Genomic DNA, 24,550 nt, shown 5'->3' on the forward strand with positions numbered 1-24,550 from the left:
ACATGTCTTTTTGTAAGGGTATGTACACAAAAAAATTTTAAACTTATCCTGAACATCATATGACATCATATATAGTTATTAATTTAGACAGACATACAATGTTGAAAAAAAGGCTTAGATAAATATCAATGCTGTTTCATTTTTATTTAAATAACTTTTTGATTAAATATTTGATTTTTACAAATGTTTTTATACAATGTGATAAAAAGCAGAAACCAATTGGAAGGGCGCGAAGCGCAAATTTTTTTCTTCAAATATGCAGGGAGGAGGGAAGGTGTTTTGGGCTATTTATTACACTAGTCCCCAATATTTCATATAAACATTTTCTTATTCGTTAGCTCAACATCTTTTGGGACTTAAATGGAATATTGATTGGTTGGTTAATTAAGTTGAGTTTCCATACGTTTCATCCACTAATTGTAATCTATATAAGGGGTAATTTTGTGTATCATCATTGGGGATGTACAAAATTTCTTTGGTGAAAAGTTTATATTATACAAAAAAAGATACTTCCTATTAAGGTTAAATGAATAGTAACTGTCTGTTTGGCGCGAAGCGCCAAAAACTTTTTTTTGTTGAGTATTTCTTGATCTTTTTTTTGGAAATTGGGAGAGTTTTGCTTTTTGTAGGGTAGGGGGCAAAAAGGGGCATTTTTGTTTACCAGGGGGGGGCAAAACGGGGCATTTTTCAACATTTAGGGGGGGGCAGGGGGGGCGGTCGCTAGGGGGGGGCAGGGGGGGGTGTTTTGGTCGCTAGGGGGGGGCGATTGCCCCAAACGCCCCCTTCGGTTCGCACGCCACTGTCATGTGCCATACATATCAGCAGTAGGTAAAATTTTGACGTCTCCCGACACCTCTAATTGAGTGTAACAATTACCGTTGGACTCCGGATCTGCATGACCGTCAAACTTTTGAAACTTGTCCTCAAAGAAATTCTGAACTCCAATATCAACCTAGAACAAGATTGGTTTATATGTCAAATCAAATTTTGAAAATCCGATATATCACATTTTACACATGCAAATAGACAAATAATATTAGCAGATAGGGAGAGAAGATTTGATTGTAAATTACACTGGTACCCAAAGTTTTATAAACTCATTATGTTAATCGTTAGTTCAAAAACTTTGGGAACCTTTATTAAAACTTAATTTTGATTGGTTGATTTCAACCCAGTAGTGTCCAAACAACAGGAAAATTTTGTTTATCAGGTTTGGAGACGTATATCTATTTATCCCTATGAATAATAATTAAAAAAATATTAACTTAGTTTATTTTTTTGCAAATTCTGAAAAACAACAGATCAAATTTTTGAAGACCACTTTTTAGTGGACCTTTTTTACAATTTGCGTAAAAATGTTAAAAACTTTATACCTTTTTTTCAAACGCCGTTAATAAGAACTTAATAATAATCTCCCTTTGTGGCTTTTTTCCCAAATTAGAATTAGAAAATTGACCATCTCATAAATATTTTATATGAAAAGATTCAAATATGCGCCTCAAAAGACATTTATATGTATTTCATATAAATATGTCAATTCTGTTTTTTATGAATTATTTAATATTTTCTTGAAATAAAATCTCTTTCTTAGAAAACCTTTGCATATTTTACATTTAAAAAAATTATTTTATAGATTTTAAGTACGTAGAAAGAAAATAATATATATTTTATAAATAATCACCAAAAACAAGTATGACAACATCTATAAAAGCGAAGCACTGAAACGGTAGGACAAACGGACATTAACACTTGTATAGTGTCTGAACTGAATAATCAGAATATAAAAGTATAATAGTCGAAGCAAAATTGTAAGTAAATTTTTTGAAAAACTGCTTGATACAGGATAATGTTTATGGACATACTTACATTCTTAGGACTTGATTATAGAGTTGCTTTGCTTATAATAATGTTCTTTGTTGTCCCAGGAATCAATATACTAAAAATCAGATTGAACGGATATTTAGATCACATAAAAATTTGTTAACGAAAAAAGCTATTTAAAAAAGTAAAAAAAATTAACATGTTTAAAATGGACGTAAGGACATTCTGGTGATGATTATAGAGTTGCTTCGCTTTCTAAATCGTACCTAACTACTACAGGACAATTCTAACATGCCTAAATTAACGAATAAAAGCTATCTATCTCGGACGGACGTACGGACCGACCCTAATTATAGAAAAGCTTCGCTTTTAAAAATTATACTATGTAAAATGGGTGTATGGCAGTTTTACAACTAAAAAAAATATTTTCTTAGTGTATTTGACAATTTGATTTTAGAACTGTAAACTTGACAAAATTCAATTTATATACTGGCATATTAATTATATAGGCACGATTTTTTCGTCAATTACACATCTACATATAAGTAGTTAAATAAAGATTCGCCAAGGGAATTTGCCATTAAAATTTGTACAACAAAATAAAAAAAATGTAAGCTAAAATTTACTATTTAACTTATGCAGGTAAGTGTGACTGATTAATCGACCAGGATTATAAATCTATTCCTTTTTAAGGTGGATGAATAATTTTTTCTCATTAATAAAGTTTTTTTTATAGTGCCTATAAAATGACGTTTTACTGTCCTGTCATTGGTAATTTAGTCTGTGTATTGGTTTATAATTTGTCATTTGTATTGTATGACGTCATTTTTTATAAACACTATAAAGAGTTTCATTATTAACCATCTGGATACTAATAGTTATTTCTCGCATCGTATTATAAACAGCTTTCCGCGGATATAAAATGTACAATTATAAGATTAAAACCAGTTTTTTGCACCGAGATGCTGAATGCACGGGCTAAAAAACTAGTTATAATCTTATAATTGTACATATTTAAATTCGTAGAAAACTGGATATTATACACGATGCTAGACATAATATTTCAGTATGGCTGAGAACCGGTTCTAATCCACCGGATATTAATCGGTTTCGAAGCGATACGGGAAATGTATTACTCACCTCTTGTTCTCTTTTTTCAGTTTCCTGGACCAGCTCTTGAAACATTTTTTCCTAGAAAAATTATTTTTAGATTCTCAGAATTTTTACTCATTTATTATCAATAATTATCTATCTAACAACTAGCGGCTTCACCCCTAGAGGCCTCTTGGGGGAGGGGTATATCATTTGTGATACAAGCAGGAATAAGACAATAGCCGATAAATTGATGAAAATACACAATGTGTATACACAAAATTACCCCTTCTGTGGATTACAAATGGTGGTTGAAACGTTTGGACACTTCTATAATACAAAGTAGCTTGATGTCTGTCCGTCCGTCCCTTAAGATCTCGGTAACATTTGAACCGATCGGATTCTACCTTTCAGGGAATATACCTACTGGTCCTGTGGTGGCGATTTTCTTGGGGGGATGGGACACCCCCAACCCCCCCAAAAACAAAAAAAATCCCCCCCCTTTTTTTTGTTGTTGAAGATTTTTTTTATCACCTCTTGGGGCAAAGCTCCTAGAGGCTAGGGGCGTAGCCGCTAGTAACTTAATAAAGCAACCAATGAAAATTTGTTAATAGTCCCCAAAGTTGTTATGCCATTGAATAAGAAAACATTGGGGACTAGTAAACAACCCATTTCCCCTCTCTCTCTAAGTTATCCATATCAAGAATGTAATAATAATGTTATTTGTATTATAATATGTTGATAATATGTCAGCAGTGACCACTTTTATGCATAATGGTCGCTTTGAATAATGTCAATGAAATCATTAGATTAATGTTATATCTATAACCAACAAAGGCCTCTAGGAGCAGGAATAGTCGAACCTCCACTTTTAAATTTAGTTTTGAAAAGAAATTTAAAATAGGAAAACCATATCTGTTCAGCGGTATGGGAGATCCTTTGCTACAGACAGACAGACATCCTGTTACTTTTATTTGAATTGAAATAACTTCTCCATGTGGAATTATAGATTATTTTTAAAGTAAAAAGGTTTGAAAAATAAAATCTCTACCCTACAAAATTCACAAATGTTGTCTAAGCTGAATTCTCTGAAAATTCTGATAGATTTTCAAAACTTATAAACACGTGAGGAGACACTAAAGTTTCAGGGATCTTAAGGGATAAGACAATGGCCTATAAATTGATGTACATCCCCAATGTTTATGCACTAAATTACCCCTTCTGTAGTTTACAATAAGAAATGTAGACTCAACCTAGTAAACCATTCATTAAGTCCTAAGCAAAGTCCCCAAAATTGTTTAGCCAACGAACAAAAACGTTATCATAAACTTTGGAGACTAATGTAAAAAACAGCCCAATGTCCCCTCCCTCCTTGCATTAAAATAGTTGCATTCCAGAGATCTGAAGGGATAAGACAATGGACGATAAAATAATGTAAACCGTCATAAATGAAAAACAAATCTTCCCAATCTTTAGATGAAATTATTGATGAAAGGGTTAGGACACTACAAGCTTGTTTTGAAACCTCCAGCCCCCCACCAAGAAAGATCGCTTTTATATACCCCCCTCAACAATTAATTTTACTTTTAAAAAACAAAAATTAAAATGTTTGAATGTAGATCATATCTCCCCCCCCCCCCTCTCTTCAAGTGACTATAGAGACCTCTAGGGGCATAGCCGACAATGATAAATAATATGAGGTATATTAAATTCTTAGAAAATATTTATGAACATTCTACATAGTATCTTGTCAGAACATAAAGAGGTTAGGAAATACAAAGACATAAAATAAAGATATCTATCTATCCATCTAAATACCTATTTTAGGAGTTTATAGAAAGTAGATATCTTTCTAACTATATATCTATCCATCTAAATACCAGATTAATTTGTGGAGCTACCGGCAAGCCTGCTTTTATTGCCAAGTATTAGATTGGTCAATCTATCTAACTATTTCACTAACCATCTATCTATTTATCTATCTATCTATTTATCCATATATCTATCTTTTCATCTAAATAACAGATTAATTTGTGGAGCTAGCGGCAAACCTAAGATTTTACTCCCCAATAATAGATTTGTCAATCTATCTATCTATTTACCTATCTATCTATTTATCCATATATCTATCTTTCATCTAAATACCAGATTAATTTGTGGAGCTAGCGGCAAGCCCGCGGTTTTACTCCCCAGTAATAGATTGGTCAATCTATCTAACTATTTCACTATCCATCTATCTATCTATCTATCTATCTAAATACCTGATTAATTTGTGGAGCTAGCGGCAAGCCCGCCGTTTTTCTTCCCAATAATGAATGGATTGTTCAACTTATCTATCCAACTATCTATCCAACTATCTATCTATCTATCTATATATCTATCCATTATATAAATACCTGATTAATTTGTGGAGCTAGCGGCAAGCCCGCGGTTTTACTCCCCAATAATAGATTGGTCAACCCCATATTTTTCTTTTTCTCTGAAAATTGATTTTGGTTAGATTCGTTTTTGTCACTTTGGTATTTTTACAAATATTTTGTTTTGTTTTAATAAATCTACATTTTTTTGTTTAATTAATTCGTCTACTCAACTGAGTAACTTTTTTTACTTTATGTCCTTAGTCTGTTTGTCTGTCTCCCTTTCTGCCTTTTTTCTGTCTGTATATATTTCTATCTGTTTGTCTGTCTGTCTTTCTTTCTGTCTGTCCTTCTGTCTGTCTTTCTGTCTGTCTGTCTTTCTGTCTGTCTCGTCATTTGTCTGTCTGTCTATCCATCTGTCTGTCTGTCTATCCATCTGTCTGTCTGTCTATCCATCTGCCTGTCCGTCTATCCATCTGTATGTCTGTCTATCCATCTGTCTGTCTGTCTATCCATCTGTCTGTCTGTCTATCCATCTTTCTGTCTGTCTATTCATCTGTCTGTCTGTCTATCCATCTGTCTGTCTGTCTATTAATCTTTCTGCCTATCTTTCTATTGTACCTCTGTTTATCTAACTGTATGTCTATTTGTACATCTGTATTGTCTATCTATCTATCTATGTGCATAGTATTTATACCTATATCAGCTATGTCCCCCATGACTATATTAACAAGAGCATACTCCATTAGAGATAGAAACACGAACACTGTGTATCTATCTATCTATCTATCTATATATCTATCTATCTGTCTGTCTATCTATCTGTCTGTCTATCTATCTATCTATTTTTATAGTATGTATACCTATATCAGCTATGTCCCCCATGACTATATTGAGCATACTCCATTAGAGATAGAAACACAAACACTGTGTATATATCTATCTACCTATCTATCTGTCTATATATCTGTCTGTCTATCTACCTATCTATCTATCTATATATACCTATATCAGCTATGTCCCCCATGACTATATTAACAAGAGCATACTCCATTAGAGATAGAAACACGAACACTGTACACCCAGACATAAACACGTCTATTGCCTAAAAATAAAAGAAAATGTACTATTTATGATGTTATAAATCAAACAAGGATGACTACATTCATGTACACCCCTGATCATAATCAACAAAATTAACCTTTCTGAAGATTAGAATCATTCGTAGATAAGTTTAGAAACACCACATAGTATAATAAAAGTACCCAAAGATTTTACGTCACCTCAAAAATTTTGGGTACTCTCATTCAATTTCAATTGGTTGGCTTTTCAACTTTTCAACCAATAATTACAATCTACAGAAGAGGTGATTTTATTTATCATCAGGTTATCGGCCATTGTCTTTTCCCTAAATATCCCTGGTATTAATAGACACAATATGTTATGGAATTGTGTTTATTTACATTTTATAATAAGGATGACAACATCCATAAAAGCGAAGCACTGAAACGGTAGTACAAACGGACATTAACACTTGTATAGTGTCAGAACTGAATAATCAGAATATAAAAGTATAAGAGTGTAAGAGCAAAATTGTGAGTAAATTTGTTGAAAAACTGCATGATACAGGATAATGTTTATGGACATACTTACATTTTTAGGACTTGATTATAGAGTTGCTTTGCTTATAATATTGTACTTTGTTGTCCCAGGAATCAATATACCAAAAATCAGATCAAACGGATAATTAGATCATATAAAAATTAGTTGTTAAAAAAGTAGAAAAATCAACATGTTTAAAATAGACGTACGGACATTCTGGTAATGATTATAGAGTTGCTTCGCTTTCTAAATCGTAACTACTACAGGAATCACCATGCAAAGTTTGAAATCGATAGGACAATTTAACATGCCTAAATTAACGGAAAAAAGCTATCTATCTCGGACGGACATACGGACCGACCCTAATTATAGAAAAGCTTCGCTTTTAAAAACATTCAACAATTCAATACAAGGATGACAACATCCTTAAGGACCAAAAGGACACAATTGCAATATAATGAAAAAATAAAAGTTTTATAACATCTTTTCTTATTCGGTTGATTCACAACTTTGGGAACTTTTATTGAATTTTGATTTGTTGGTTCAAATTGAGTGTCCAAACGTTTCGACCACTAATTGTAATCTAAATACGGAGTACTTTGTCTGTCATCATTGAAAATTACATCAATTCATTTGCCATTGTCTTATCCCTTTAGATCCCTGGAGAAGAATGATAAAGAATCACAAAACCTTAATAAAAATATTAGTTTGTCTTTTGTTGCAAATTATCGTAAATAGCAGCCGAGAAAATCATATAGCGTTACGGACAACGGAAAGACGGACAGACAAAGTAAATTGTAAAGTAGCTACTGAAAAAAATCATCGAGTCAGGTCAATAAATTACATCCACGAGAGGGATATTGTCATGGAGATAATTTCAATATAAACTTGTTCACTTAAAGTCGTAATTACTAAAACTGCAATGTAGAGTGTATGTCTAAATGATAAATTGCTGTTTTTATTCCTAAGTTGATCTATGTCCATTCCCTGATAAATTTGACCCACTACTTTAATACAATTATATAAAGACCATTATAAAAAGTAAGGAAAATAAGAATTCTTTGTATAAAAGTAACAGGATGTCTACTTGTCTATTTTTAGCTTAAGATCTCACTAAAGCTCTTCTTTATAGTAAAGCTTTTTTATATGCATATAAATTGAACTTAATACAATTTTATTATTCTTCTAAAATCTAATTTTAAGGTTGTTCATTTCTTCTCCTATCCCCCCTCCCCATATAAAGATCTCTGTCTACGAAGGCTATAATCTTTTTAGAGTAGAGAAGCTACTCTATAACCAGGATGAAAGTACTTATCCCAAAAATAGTTATAAACCCAGGAATAAGGTGTAACAAACAAGTGAAATAAATCTATAATTATATTTAGGGGGCAAATGGAGAGGTCGTCAATTTTACGATGTGTTGCCCCCCAACGACAGCTGAAGAACACGTACAGGTTTCGTGATTTTTTTCTAAATTAATTTCGTTATAAGTTGTTATAAACCTTCCTAGGACCTATGAGAGGCTACACTGTAAAGGAGAACCATATCGGTTGAGCAGTTTTAGAGATCCTTTTTGGTACAAACAGACACAGATCCATTTACTTTTATATAAGAAATATTTTTAACGCTCCTTATGAAAAATAATTTTCTTAATATAATTAAAAAGTCGTCGTTACCTTTATATATGAAACCGGCGGAAGCGATTTTTGACTGTTAGCATGTTGCGTAGAGAGTGTTAGGAGACTTGTCACTCCTAGAGTCACTCGGGCTGGCACTGCCTCGGGCTAAACATAGGAAATAATAGATTATTATTGGTGAAAAAGCTTAGACACTGCTATAAGTTTGTGGTAAACCAAATAAAGACTTTGTAAAAATACTAAAAATGTTCAATCCAACGAATAAGAGTGTGTGTTTATAAAACTTTGGGTACCAGAGCTGGATCTTTAAATCGTTTAGTGGTGCGCTAAATCAGGGCGATCCAGTTCACCCCGGTTTGGCGCGGCAATGTCACTCGTTGAGTGCCATTGCTGCGCCAGTACCGTGCCACTGGGCGCGCTGATTCGCCCATTCCATTTTGATTTAAAGATTGAAATCTAATAATATCTAGTTGCGCCGAACTGGATCGCCCTCAGGCACCACTAAACGATTTAAAGATCCAGCTCAGTATGATTTATGATCCTATATTCCATTCATCCTTCCCTCCCTTACATATAAACTAGTATAAACTGCAACAAGTTTAGTTATATAGATAGATTTCAACCTAATAATAATAAAAATTGTTATCATTAACAAATATTTACACGATTTTATGAATTGTTTGGTAGTCAGCCCTTGCATAAGATAAAAATACCAATGCAGTAACCAAGCCAGAAGGATATCCAGGACATGATAACAATGAGACATGTGGGCAGGTAGGTATGGAACAGGTAGTAACCAAGCCTTACCTTAATCCAGAAGAATATCCAGGACATGATAACAATGAGACATGTGAGCAAGTAGGTATGGAACAGGTAGTAACCAAGCCTTACCTTAATCCAGAAGGATATCCAGGACATGATAACAATGAGACATGTGGGCAGGTAGGTATGGATCAGGTAGTAACCAAGCCTTACCTTAATCCAGAAGGATATCCAGGACATGATTACAATGAGACATGTGGGCAGGTAGGTATGGAACAGGTAGTAACCAAGCCGACGCTTAAACTTAAACACCACCTCCAGACAGGTAAAGTTTCCTGAAAAAAAATATTATGTCTAACTAGGTATTATTCTTTAGGGATAAGACAATGGACAATAAGTTTCTAAATATACTCCCAATGATGATAATCAAAGTTACACTCAACCAACCAATCAAGATTTAATCATAGTTATATTTTTTTTTAAATAACCAATGAGAGAACTTAAAATAAAATTTTGGGGAAAATTAACAAAATATCAAATAATTGGGTCTGGTTGACAATCTAGGACCATACAACTATTAATAAAACATACAATTTAATAATTGTTGCGAAGTTTAGTAAAAGCAAATAATTGAAGAAAATGTTATGTCCTATTAATGAATCCCCACTTCAAAGTATTTCTAAGAAGAAAACAAATAAATGGAAACTCTTGTCATTAAATGGATTTATAAAAATGGATTTTTTCCTCAAAATTTGGTCACTTCTTTCAACAAATCAACTAACATGGTTTATGACAGCAATAACGAAGTGAAAAAAGTGGTTTTGTCTGTCATTCTGTAATTGTGCTCTCTGTTTAGTTCTCTCACTGCTCTCTATTTGGTTCTCTCACTGCTCTGTATTCGGTTCTCTTATTTCTTTCTTTAATTCTGCTCTCTGTTCGGTTCTCTCACTGCTCTCTATTTGGTTCTCTAATTTCTTTGTATACAACTAATTAACTTTTTTTTTATTCTCTCATTTCCTTCTTTTTTTCTTTCATTTTCTCTCTCTCTCTCTCTCTCTCTCTCTCTCTCTCTCTCTTTTTTGTTTAGATATGTTACCATTAGATGTAATTGTCCTTGGTACATTACTGAATGTTATATCCATTATTTTCATTATTCCTATTGTGAAGAACAAGTGGACAACAAGTTTTAATTGCCCTTCCTTAACAGTTACAACTTTCTTTATTGATTTTGCTACTCCATGGACTCCACGGAATTTCTTATGTTGCATAATAGAAACTGGACCACATCATATGTTCATAATTTATAGTTCATAATGTTGCTGATATTAGGGGATCTTTTTAACCAATAATTTCTATCTTTAGAAGGGGTGATTTGGTTTGTCATTATTTGGGATGTACAAAAATTTTTGGTTCATTGTCTTATCCTTTCAGATCCATAAAAACATTACGTTAGCCATTGACAATAAATTATTTTTTAATATTGATAAACAAAATGACCCTTTTTAAAGATTATGATTATTTGTGGAAAAGTTTGTACACTGCTAGTTTACTTATGTATCTATGTAACTTAGGGCAATCTAGAGTCAAATTTTTCCTGACTAGATATAGTTTAATTTCCGGTTTCTATATTTTAACATGTGGAAAATTCGTGGAAACACAAAAATACATTTTCCTTTCAGTCCTAATAATAACTTTTTGTCAGGTATAATTATACAATATTATATTATTTTACAATGTTTATTACATTCTGTTGGATATTAACTGGTTATTGACAAGACTGTACCTCTAATATATATTTCTAATTATGATCACTCTATTACCTATCTATCTAACTCAATACCATTAAGTTGAGTCGTACAACCCCAAGTAAAAATATATGTTAGATCTAATTGTGGTAACTCTATTACCTATTTCTAGTTATGGTAACTCTATTATCTATCTTTATTATATTGGCAACTCTTTTATCTATTTATCTATCTCTAATAACAGTAAAATAAGCAGTCGTACAATGCCCGCATAATTATGTGTCAACTCTAACTGTGGTAACTCTATCATCTATTTCTAGTTATGATGTCTCTAATACTTGTAGAGTAAGCAGCCGTACAATCCCCGGTAAAATTATATGTCAGTTCTAATCGAGGTAACTCAATTACCGATTTTTGTTGTGATAACTCGGTATAATACCTGTAGAGTAAGCAGTCATACAATCCCAAGTATAATTATGTGTTAGTTCTAACTGAGCTGTGGTAATTCTTTTATTCATTTCTAGTTATGATAACTCTAATACCTGTAGAGTAAACAGTCGTACAATCCCCAGTATAATTATGTGTCAACTCTAACTGTGATAACTCTATTATCTATTTCTAGTTATGATAACTCTAATACCTGTAGAGTAAACAGTCGTACAATCCCCAGTATAATTATGTGTCAACTCTAACTGTGATAACTCTATTATCTATTTCTAGTTATGATAACTCTAATACCTGTAGAGTAAGCAGTTGTACAATCCCCAGTATAATTAGACATTAGCTCTAACTGTGGTAACTCTATGCCTGTTTTAATGAAAATAAATAATGAAATGCTTGAATAAGAATGTTTGTTTGTCCCTTTAAGATCTCATTAGCAGTGTTTCTATTCATCAGGGAAGCTTCTTATTGGTATTTTACCAACTGACATATTATTGACATAAAGTTTTCAAAGTCAATTAGTGGCATCATATAAAATTAACTAAATTAATGGTTGAAAAGTTTAGATACTGCTAGTGTGTATTAATAAGATTAATAACAAGATATTTAAGCCAACGAATAAGAGAAAATGTTTATTATACATTTTACAGCCCAATGTCCCCTTTTTCCCTGCATTGGTATGTTGTTGTCAAAATCTTTTAGTAGCATAGCTACTCTATAATTTAATTTTCATTCCTGTATCTACGTCTAATGGCATTAGAGGGTCCCACTCGAACACGAGATCATCTGTTGTATGGGATACTAAAATAGATGGAAAGATGATTATAAAGAGTGATAGATAAATAAATAGATACTAAATAGATGAAATAATAATTATAAATAGGTGGATAGATTATCATATATAGATAGATAGATAGATACTAAATAGATGAAATAATAATTGTAAATAGATTGATATATAGATGGAAAGATAATTATAAAAAGATGGATAGATGATTTGATTTTAAATAGATGGAAATATACTAAGATAGATAGATAAATAAATAGATAGATAGATAATTATAAATAGATAATTAGATAATTATAAATAGATAGATAGATAATTATAAATAGATAGATAGATAATTATAAATAGATGGATAGAAAATCACAAATAGACTAATAGATAAATAAATAAATGGATACCTATAAATAGATGGATAGATAGTTTTATTTCAGTAATCTTAATGTATTAGACTATGAACGGATATACGTACACCCTCAATTACGATTAACAATATTATCTTTCCAGTATAATATGATTATTGTTGGAAATGTTTGGTAACTTAAATAAAAGTCCCCAAAGTCCTAAGCCAACGAATGAGGAAGCGTGTTTATCAAACTTTAAGGACCAGCACGATTTACTGTCCAATGTTCTCTCCCACCCTAACTTAACTTAACCCAGCCTAAATTAACAGCTAACTCAACTCTAATAATGAAGGAAGGGAACAATTATTTATTTAGCTATTTGTTAAACCTAGTCTCCAAAATACTTTAATGAATTTTCTTATTCGTTGGCTTAACAAATTTGGAAACTTCCATGAATTTTGATTGGTTGGTTCATTAAGTTGAATGTCCAAACGTTTGTAATCTACAATAGGGGTAATTTTGTGTATCACCATTTGGGTTGTATATAAAATTGAAGGCCATTGTCTTATCCCTTTAGATGCCTGTAATCAGGGAAAAAGGGATTGTGATTCTGACAAACAATTCTGTGAGGAAAATTTCCTCACAGCCCCCTTCTCTTTTTTCTCCCCTTCTTACCCATAACCCTTCATTTACGTGAAATAAAAGTTTACACCAACTTTACTTAAGCCCCCATCTCTTTTTTCTCCCCTTCTTACTCATAACCCTTCATTTACGTGAAATAAAAGTTTACACCAACTTTACTCCAACAAAATATTAAATTTTGCGGCATTTTCGATTGGAATTAATTGGCTGAATAGCAGACCCTGCCTGTTAAAAAACACTTACTTGATTCTATTTTCAGATTGCAGGTTTGTTCATCGTGGGGATAGTTCTTAAAATTCATAGCACACGATAATACTAACGTTAACCTAAAAATATTATTTGTTATTCTATAATTAAAGTAACAGGATGTCTATCTGAGTGTCTGTGCTGGCAAAACTTAGGTTTTAGGCCATTTTCAAATGTAATATGATACAGTTTCGATATAGGAACCAAATAATGTTTCAAATAACTTACCAAATTTTCATGAATATACGTGGATTTTATGACAGGGGAAATTTTGTCGTCTATTTAGGTTGCTGCTTTAGTCCTCATTAATTGGTCAGAACTTTCTTCCATTAGGAAGATAGGGGATGGAGTAAAAGTGATGTATGGGGGGGGGGTATATTTATATTAGCCAGCTGGAAGGCCCATTTTATAAGAGTAGGCGAAAATACGGTGCAAATCCAAGTAATTATGTATCGAGTATAGCGAATCTTTTTTTTCATGACAACTTGCCTCTAATAAAGCATTAAATAATAACAAGACATAGAGTAGTAACTGTTAATTGTTGAAACATGTAGCTACTTACTTGACCATATATAGAATAGATTTGTCTTGGTACAACCATATGTAATGATTTGGTATCGTCATTGTCTAAATAGATAGATTAATAAATTAATAGATAGATAAATAGATAAAAATGATAGGTAGATAGATAGATGATAGAGGAATACAACCATATGTAATGATTTGGTATTGTCATTGTCTAAATAGATAGATTAATAGATATAAATGATAGGTAGATAGATAGATAAAAAGATAGGTAGATATATAGATGGATAGAGCTACAACTATATGTATTATGTAATGATTTGGTATTGTCATTGTCTAAATAGATAGATTAATAGATATAAATGATAGGTAGATAGATAGATAAAAAGATAGGTAGATATATAGATGGATAGAGCTACAACCATATGTATTATGTAATGATTTGGTATTGTCATTGTCTAAATAGATAGATTAATAGATATAAATGATAGGTAGATAGATAGATAAAAAGATAGGTAGATATATAGATGGATAGAGCTACAACCATATGTATTATGTAATGATTTGGTATTGTCATTGTCTAAATAGATAGATTAATAGATAAAAATGATAGGTAGATAGATAGATAGATGATAGAGGAATACAACCATATGTAATGATTTGGTATCGTCATTGTCTAACTAGATGATAGATAAATATATAAATAAAAAAAATAGATCAATACATAAAAAATAGTTGGATAAGAGAGATATAACCAATGATTATATTGTAATGATTTGGTATTGTTATTATTCAAATAGATAGATAGAATAATTAATTAATTAATAGTCAAATTAAAATAAGATACACAAAAATACAGGCAAACTTATCAAGTACAAAAAATTTACCTGAAAAGTTACTGATTTAGCATTTTTAAAGAAGGAATCTGGTCGCCAGATCTCGGTGAGCCATTCCACCGGGAGCAGGCGGTACTCGGATGTCATGTTGTCAGGTAGTCGCAACCTAGAAACGTAGCTGTGTATAGTGCCCTAGCAAAATGGGGATAAATGTCACTGCTTTTGGCCTATCTATTCTATTGACGTCAGGAAACACCCTGTACCCTATCTCTTTTCTAAGATGTTTCTTTCCCACTCCCCTTTTTCTTTCCCTCTACTATGACTTCAATAGACTAGGTAGGCCAAAAGCAGTGACATCTATCCCCATTTTCCTAGGGCACTCAACACTTCTACCCTAAAACAGGGTCCTTAGTAAACCCAGTATCGACAATTTACATTATTTTGCACTTATACCGAACATTTTGTCACATATAGAACGGACACTAACATGCTTACATCGAGAATAGTTATTTCTCGCATCGTATTATAAACGGCTTTCCGCGGATATAGAATGTACAATTATAAGATTAAAACCAGTTTTTTAGCCCCGAGGTGCCGAAGGCACGGGCTAAAAAAACTGTTTTTAATCTTATGATTGTACATTTTTATATTCGTAGAAAGCTGGATATAATACGATGCTAGACATAGTTTTTTCGTATGGATGAGAACCGGTTCCTATCCACCGGATTCGAATGAATACGAGAAAAAAACTGCATTTTATAACAACTGTGGGTTACTTAAATCGGACAAATTCCCCAAATGTCACATTTTGGAGGTAAATTACTGATTTAAACAAGGAGTGTTTTCATCAATGGCCCTATAAATCCCAGGAATCTATAGGAATTGTCAATGAATTGATGTACATCCCCAATGATGACACACCTAATTACCCCTTTTGTAGATTACAATTAGTGATTGAAACGTTTAGGCACTATCTATATGATTTAACCAATCAAGATTGAATAAAAGTCTACGAATAAGAAAACGTGAATATTTGGGAACTAGTGAAATGAACATTGCAATGTCCCCTCCCTTCCTATCCACTTGTTGAAACAGAAGATTTTAAAAAATCTAGAGAGGAGCACAGACATTGAATGATTCAAATTCATATATTATTGCAAGTTATAATGTACTACAAAAAAATTATGATTTTAACAGGGATATAATGATAATTGGACTAAAGATTCCATAGCAATGTCTTGGCTATTAGGGCGAAGAAATAGGGCAATTTTAGTGAATTTGTTTTTTAAGCTTAAAAAAGGAAGGTGCAAGAATGACGTTATATACTATAACAATGAAATTAAATATATTTCCTATTGTCTTATCCTGGTGAATAAAAAAGAAACCTTGTATCAATGTATAAATGAAGCCTTTGAGTCTCTCTGCAACTTATACTCTTATATAAAAGTTTTATTATAATCCAGTAGAAATTATGATTAGTCAAAGAACTTAAATTTGTAATGCCTTTTTGAAAAAAGTATATAGTTTTCACTTCTTCCAACTATTCAATTTTTTTTTTTAGTGCTTTCTCAACTTTTGTATGTCCCTTGGGACATCTAAAATGATGGTGTCCAAAAGTTTGTCAATTTGTCTTTTCATTTTCCCTTTTTAGTAACTTAGCTACTCTAAAACTTGAGTAATAACATACACATGTCCATATGAGTGTCCATGTAGGCTTTTACACACATGTTCATGTCTTCTAACAATACATTTACTGTATATAAAACAAGATTTTTTCTCAAAAATTTAACTTTCTTAGTCTAAATTATTTTTTTTTACTACTTATAAAGCAGATTTATCCATAAAAGTACATTCAATTTCAAATAAATTTTAATTTTTTGATTATTGAAATTTAATAATTTATGTAAATTTTAGTTTAAAAATTATTATTAACAATTTTGATCACACTTTTAATCTCAAAAATTGAAATATCCTAAAATAAAAAAAATAATTAAATTTATGTAACATAAAAAAAGTAAGATCTTTAATAGTACCGCTTAAAAACCAATTAATATCTGCTGCACTAGAATTGGTTCAGAGCCATACTGAAAAATTATGTATAGCGACATATTTTATCTGTGGAAAGCTATGTATAATGTGATAAAAAAAACTTTTCATTTAAGGAGGGGATGATTGTGCTTAAATCAATTTACGACCCTTTTCTTCCCTTAACCCAATATGAATTTACCATCCTTTTTTAACTAACACCAACTTTGATCATAACAAATCATTTATTCCTATATTAGGCCAGGGGTAGCTATTGTAACAATCAATTCTACAAAAAATCATGAAACCTTTGGAAGTATATTTTGTTTTCTCATGTAAGTGAAAAGTGGTGGGTAGGAAAGGGAGGAAAAGGGGAAGGGTGTTGTGAGGAAATTTTCCTTTAAAATTGTTTGTCAGAATATCATTCCCTTGTTCCTGATATTGAGCATTCAATAATAAGTTGATTTATCTCCATTATCTAAATAAACACCTGTCTTTCCCTAAAAGAAACTGTCTATCTTAAAAAGTTACCCAAATCATTATTATATTCTAAAATTATTTAGTATTTGCTTTTGAATTTATAATTAACATTGTATTATCCTTATTAAACTTTAAATAAAAACATTAAATATTTAAAAGCTGTACTTAAAATTTGTGTAATGGTAATAAAAGATCATTATTTTCAAAATTAACTTAACCTCAAATATTCTTTAATGTCTGTTTACTTTTAATCGAAAAAAGTCTGAGATCTATTTGTGTTTCAATTTTTTGTATTCCAGTTACCTCATAACTAGAGTATGTTCATTAGTCTGTTTGAATATTAGACTATCCACAAAATATCCGGCAACCCTCTCTTGACATAATGAATATTAGGCTCTACATAAAATATCTAGCGACCCTGTCTTGACATAAGGAATATTAGCACATACACAAAATATCTGGCAACGCTGTCTCTGACTGTATAGTACATGATTAGTATGAATATTAGAATATTAGACTAACCACAAAACCCAGAAAGAACAAATTAATTTGGTTATTTTCCAGGTTGAAAGGGAAGGTTATTTACTAAAAAAAGTAATAGAATGTGTGACTATATGTCTGTAATTAACATTTGTCCTTTTTGTGAGAAATAAAAGTGCACTAGTTTTTAAAAAATATGAGATTACCCTTTAAGTTTTGATGATTTTTTTTGTTTATTTGAAATCCCCGTATTTCCTGATTATGTTAAATCAATATCTGTTTATTGTTTTTATGATTATATTTTGGTGTTTATAAACTTCCGAGAGAAAATTAGAGACAATATAATTGTTGTTCTTTTTGAAATCAATCAATAAACATCATATTGAATGCCGCGTAAATTGTAACAAATTATTTTCTTTGTAAGGTCGTCGTTGTTTTTTTCCCATGCTCATAGAGGGACAATGAACGATAAATTGATTGACATCCCCAATAATGATACAAAAATGGTACAACAAAATTATACCTCCTTTTGATTAAATTATTGGCTGAAAATTTATTTTGTAAAAAACTAATTTGGCACCAACCAAAATACATTTAAAGTACCCAAATGTTTGAGCCAACGAATAAGATAACTTTGTTACAAAACTTTGGGTATAAGTGTAATTTACCGTCCGAAGTCTTTGGTTACCAGCCAAAAGAAAGAAAATCATGAGAGTGTTTTCGACACTAAAAAAGTATTACTACTTTTTGTGGAAGTGCAATTTCAGAATATTATCACACTTTACAAGTTATTATATACATTTCATCGGAAACTTTCAGGAGGAGGTACGTTAACACCACCTTAAGAATGATTTCCGTATATAAAACTAGCATTTATGTCCGTGTGTAACAAAAGGATCTTGATAACCTCTGAACCGATATGGTTCTCCTTTACAGTGTAGCTTCTCATAGGTCCTGGATAGGTTTATAACCAAGGACGTCCAAGCTTTTTTAATTGAAGAGGGGGGGGGGGGGTTGAGGGGGGTTAAAATTGAAAAATAAAACTGAGTTTTAGATATAATACCTGAAGAAAATATTTTCCATACCTGAAATCTTTCCAAGATTGAGCAAAAAAAATATCACAAGTGTAGGTCATACTGCTCTCATCTAGAAAAAGGAGAATTAATTATAGAGAAGCTGCAATCAACAAATCACTTTTTTTGAGGCTGTTATGTAAGTATTGACCGTCTGTATGATGTTAGGATACATTTTTCTACATATTTTATTGCCTTTTTTCAATGGTTGTCTTCTATGGCCTATTTTTTATGTCCTTTATATCATTCAAGCAGCTCCGCCCCTAGTCTATTAGGAAGGGTGAGAGAAGTCAGGAAAATAGCATAAAACCACCCCAAGATATATATGTAGCTTCCTTGACAAGTACAGACAATTCAGATTAACTTAGCTTTAGACAATACTTTATGTTAAAGGATAAATCGATGTACATGCGTATTTACAATAAACAAAATTAAACCTTTTGTATTTTAAATCAAATGATGAAAAAATTGACACTCTGAAAAATTATTCAAAATCAAATTAAAGTTATTAGTTTGTAATAATGAGTGGGCTCCAGTATAATTTTCAATGCAATAATGACCCCTCCCCGCCCTAAAAAAGTACTCACCAATGGTGTCCAAAGACATCACAGTCACATGAAAGTAGACTTTGGTAGCATTCCCTAAAAAAAGAAAAAAAATATTCAATTTTTCACAGATGTTTTAGTTTACCAATAACTGTCTAAAAACAACTACTTTACAATGTGCATTATTATATATTAATTATTTTCCTTTTAAAATTGTAATTAAAGCTAGATAAAAAGTCAAAACGTTGTAATAATTTGTTTAATGTGAACTGTCATCAAATGCTTTGTTAAAGTCTAACCAACATTAATTACAATTTCATCAAAAGATTATATAATATAATGGATATATAATACATGGATATTGTGACATGGAAAATTTGTCTCCTGTTTAGCTTTCTACTATAGTCCTCATTTATTGGTCTTCCAATAGGAATGGAGTGTATGGGGGTTTTGTTATATTAGCTAGCTGGAAGAACCATTTTATTAGAGTGGGCGAAAATCTGGTGCAATATCCATGTAATTTTATATCTATTGATAATAACGAGGACCCCTAGTTGTTCTATTCTATTAATTATGTATCGTACAACCTTTATTATTTTCATTATCTCCATCCTTGCCTCCATATTCTGCAACAAGGCAGATTTTAGGCAACCAACTTCTACCATGTAGTTTTTGAAGTTTAGCTCAAAATGATTTAAAATAAAGTGAAATTTTTAAGCACTTAAAGGGAATTGGAAGCTATAATTATCAAGCAATTATAGAACTCAAAATACACCGCCAAATTTTAAATACAAAAATATTAAAATTTCTAAATAAATGGGTGTAAATACTGGTGCTAAGTAAAAGTAAAAATTTGGCGGGGCATTATTAGTATTTTAATAGCTCTAACAATCCTATTTTTCTATTTCCTTCGGGTGCATACAAGTTTCACTTTAATCCTAATCATTTTGGCAACTTCTACCATGTAGTTTTAAAGATTTTTGCTAAATGGAAGCCTTCTCTTTAGATAGATATCTTCAAAGTAAAGTTTATATGTATTATAAATCTTACGATACACTAAAAATCTTTAATGACATCAATTCTCTTAAAAATATAAGTTATTAGATTTGAAAGGATAAGACAATAGTCGATAAATTATTCTATGATCAATGATGATACACAAAATTACCCCTTCTGCAGATTACTTTTAGTAGTTGAAACTTTTTGTCACTCAACTTAAAGAAACAACCAATGAAAATTCAATAAAATTCGTCAAAGTTGTTCAGCCAACAAATAAGAAACGTCATTGAAAACTTTAAGAGCAGCATTGCTACAAAAAAATAAAAGCGCCAAGGGCACAGTCTTACCTTTTAATTTGGGAGGTCTCATTTTATCATAGATTTTGTTATGGCTGGGTAGAATATCATTTAGTTCTAGGGGGTCGTCCTTTCCATGCACAAAAATCTGACCCTATGAGGTGGTGTTCCAACAACACTGACAATAAATTATGGATCAGGAGCTTTTATCCCCCCCCCCCCCATTGATAAAGAGTTTGGACACTGCTCGTTTAAAGCAACCAATATTCAATAAATTTAAAAAAGGGTTTTAAGATGAGCGAAGTAATTGTAATTGTATAATTATTGTTGTCGTTGTGTTGTCTAAACATTCCTTAGGACCGTTATCATCTGATGCTGTGTTTCCTATTGAACCACCTGTACCTCGGATTCTAGATAGATAGATAGATAGATAGATAGATAGATAGATAGATAGATAGATAGATAGATAGATAGATAGATAGATAGATAGATAGATAGATAGATAGATAGATAGATAGATAGATAGATAGATAGATAGATAGATAGATAGATAGATAGATAGATAGATAGATAGATAGATAGATAGATAGATAGATAGATAGATAGATAGATAGATAGATAGATAGATAGATAGATAGATAGATAGATAGATAGATAGATAGATAGATAGATAGATAGATAGATAGATAGATAGATAGATAGATAGATAGATAGATAGATAGATAGATATATAGATAGATAGATAGATAGATAGATACATAGATAGATAGATAGACAGACAGACAGACAGACAGACAGACAGACAGACAGACAGACAGACAGACAGACAGACAGACAGACAGACAGATAGATAGATAGATAGATAGATAGATAGATAGATAGATAGATAGATAGATAGATAGATAGATAGATAGATAGATAGATAGATAGATAGATAGATAGATAGATAGATAGATAGATAGATAGATATACAGAAAGGATGGATGGATAGATAGATAGATAGATATAAAGATAGGTAGATAGATAGATAGATACAGTATTTACCATTTTTTTTAGAATTACGCTTTTTGTTTTATGCTTTTATTAAGCGCAAATTTGATTGATATTAATTATCAAAATTATTTTTCAATATATTATATAATTATGTTGGAAAAAAACCATAATAACACCTTTAACTATTGTATTAATTTAATAATATTCCCAATAATAATGGCCTGTTTAACTTTGTATATAATTGTTGACTGACTATCGATATGAAATTTAATACTAATAACGACACAAATTTATGACGTCATGGAATGAATAGACGTACTGCAATATTAATTATAGAATAGCTGCGCTTCTAAAATTTATAACAGTTATTTATCACACAACGTATTATAGACAGTTTTCCACGGATATTAACATGAAAAGATATAAAATTAAAACCAATTTTGTTCGCCCCTAGGCCCGAGCTAACAAAATTACTATTAATATTATGATTTTTATTTTAATATTCGTGAAAATTGTCTCATATACCGATGGTATACATGATTTCAGTATGGCTGAGAATCTGGTCTAACCCAGCGAATATTACTCGGTTTCGAAGCCATACTGGAGAACAAAAAAACTGGATCAACACACAATATTTTAAGCGGTATAAGAAGGCCTACAAATAATCTGAAATAGCCAAGATTCAATGATGCACAGGGAAAGCTTCATTGAAGAAAAAACGCGTAAAATAGGCCTTTTTTCGCGCATTTCTCTGAACTGCGAGATAATTATGATTGATATTATTATTAATTTATGGCTATTCCAGATTATTTGTAGGCCTTCTTATGCTGCTTAAAGCAGTGTGCGGGCATGATCTGTACGTTCAGCCGTTTGGCAGCTAGCAGCCTTTAAAATTGATAGATTTTTGGCAATATTCGTTAACAGCAATATTTTAACGTGAACTGCAGTAGATCCAAAAAACTTATACTTACAAGAAAATAGCGAGAACAAAAACTAGCATTCTTAAATCATTTTCATTCTTTTCTGAAATTTAAATACAAGATTAATAAAACATCGAGAACTGGATCAATTAAAGAGAAGATTTTTAAAAAGGTATGGACGCTTTGGTAAAAATTATAGAGTTACCATTAGCCATTTAATAACCAAGAAAAGCTTTGCTTTTAAAATATGTTGAATTTATGAATATTGGGGTAAAGTCCCTTTCGTGGCAACACCCCTTAAGGGGCGTTTCTTTTTTTTTCACAGTTGCTTTTCTCCTATTTCTAGCTCCTGCGGGGGGCTCTAATCCAGCGGGGCCAATTGCCTAACCCTGTGGGGCAATAACCTAACCCAATATAACCTAAAATAACCTAACAAAAGCCTTTTTAAAAACACGACAAATCGCCCCTTAAGGGGCGTTGCCACGAAAGGGACTATTCCCGAATATTGTAATAAGTTTTTTTATTTGTCGTCCATATGCAATTTAAAATAAACCGCCACAAAATAGCAAATTTTTATAACCCGAGCTCATGCATAACAAAGGTTGGTTATATTTGATTATATTACGTCCTTGTTTCCATTTTTGTATGATGAAATGGATTCTGATTTTGTATTTGATATTTGGGGTGGCAATACATCTCCGCAAAGTGTTTCATCCTCTATAATACAAAGTAGAATGATGCCTATCCGTCCGTCTGTCTGTCCGTCCGTCCGTCTGTCCCTTAAGATATCGGTAACCACTGAACCGATCGGATTCTACTCTTCAGGGAATATATCTACTGGTCCTGTGGTGGTTTTAGGATATTTTCTTGGGGGTCGGGACACCCCCAACCTCCCAAAAATTACCTTTTGAGGCAAAGCCCCTAGAGGCTAGGGAAGAAGAAGCGAGTATTATTTAAAGTAGCAAGTTTTTTCTCACTATGGTTCTCCTTTACAGTGAAGTTTCTTACATAAAATATTGTACAACCCCAAAATAACCAATTTAATGAAAGTACCCAAAGATTGAAAGCCAACCCTTCATCCTTGGGCCTAAAGAGATAGGACAATGGACGATAAAATAGTGCACAACCCCACTACTAAAAAAACAAAATGATCATATTTGTAGATAAAAGTTATTGGTTAAAGATCTTATACTTTGCTAGTTTGAACCTGGTAGCGGACGTATATGCACAACTCATATTTGTGTATGTATCAGTAGAGAATTTCAGTGGGTTTCTATATACTAGAGTGGCGAAACTAAAGCTAAATAAGTTACGAAATAGATGTCAAGAGAATCTTCTCAGTTGATATCAGAAGCTTATCTTACACATTTGCCAAGTAATTCCAATCACAGACGAACAAGGTGTACAAATAGAAATCTTCACAATTAAAGAAAGCTTTATAAATGTTTAGGGGTTGGTTTTAGGCTATTTAATTGATTTGGGGTTGCGCATCCGCTGTTACTTTATTTACAGAGTTTTTTTTAAGGGACAAAGTATTGCTTTATCAAACCCACTTACCATTGTCACAAGTTAATAATCATATAGAGAAGGGTGGGATCAAAATAGACCAAAACTATCGAACCCAGTAAAAGTGTCTGACTATGACGTCAGAAAAAAATAATAGTTAACCAATGAGAGACCGCTATATATTTTACCATTGGTCAATTACAGTGAATACTGGCTTCTCATTGGTTAATTGTTATTTTTTTCTGACGTCATAGTTCGACACTTTTACGAGGTTCAAACTATCTTTAAAAAAATGGCCTAAAACCGCAGTAGGACTCTTTGCATAAGAGGTAATTTAAAAATAAAAAATTGGAGCTGCAACCACTAATTTCGAACCCCCCCCTTCAAGAAAAAAATTTG

The 24,550-nt window shown here is 31.8% G+C and overlaps 1 protein-coding gene across 2 annotated transcripts in view; it reads right to left on the reverse strand.

Annotated features, from left to right (window-relative positions):
- Positions 1-22,744, reverse strand: part of LOC145305539 (glycine receptor subunit alpha-4-like) — a 32,674-nt gene extending 9,930 nt beyond the window's left edge. Inside the window, exons 1-17 of one of the 2 annotated variants that reach the window (XM_080147181.1) lie at positions 22,697-22,744; positions 21,084-21,142; positions 20,784-20,885; positions 20,025-20,063; positions 19,480-19,533; positions 18,905-18,965; positions 14,886-15,000; positions 14,036-14,100; positions 13,471-13,553; positions 12,192-12,258; positions 11,755-11,822; positions 9,485-9,606; positions 8,549-8,656; positions 6,276-6,375; positions 5,310-5,392; positions 2,962-3,012; positions 877-952 (exon numbers count right to left, since the gene is read on the reverse strand). In XM_080147181.1, coding sequence (XP_080003307.1) covers positions 877-952; positions 2,962-3,012; positions 5,310-5,392; positions 6,276-6,375; positions 8,549-8,656; positions 9,485-9,606; positions 11,755-11,822; positions 12,192-12,258; positions 13,471-13,553; positions 14,036-14,100; positions 14,886-15,000; positions 18,905-18,965; positions 19,480-19,533; positions 20,025-20,063; positions 20,784-20,885; positions 21,084-21,142; positions 22,697-22,725 — 1,282 coding nt within the window. In that variant the 5' untranslated portion in view covers positions 22,726-22,744. The remainder of the gene's footprint in view (positions 1-876; positions 953-2,961; positions 3,013-5,309; positions 5,393-6,275; positions 6,376-8,548; positions 8,657-9,484; positions 9,607-11,754; positions 11,823-12,191; positions 12,259-13,470; positions 13,554-14,035; positions 14,101-14,885; positions 15,001-18,904; positions 18,966-19,479; positions 19,534-20,024; positions 20,064-20,783; positions 20,886-21,083; positions 21,143-22,696) is intronic. The other variant, XM_080147182.1, reaches the window with a different exon arrangement.
- Positions 22,745-24,550: the final 1,806 nt, after the last annotated feature.

This window comes from Acartia tonsa, chromosome 14 (assembly GCF_053477335.1).
Source record: "Acartia tonsa isolate MP-2025a chromosome 14, ASM5347733v1, whole genome shotgun sequence".
Taxonomy (NCBI): domain Eukaryota; kingdom Metazoa; phylum Arthropoda; class Copepoda; order Calanoida; family Acartiidae; genus Acartia; species Acartia tonsa.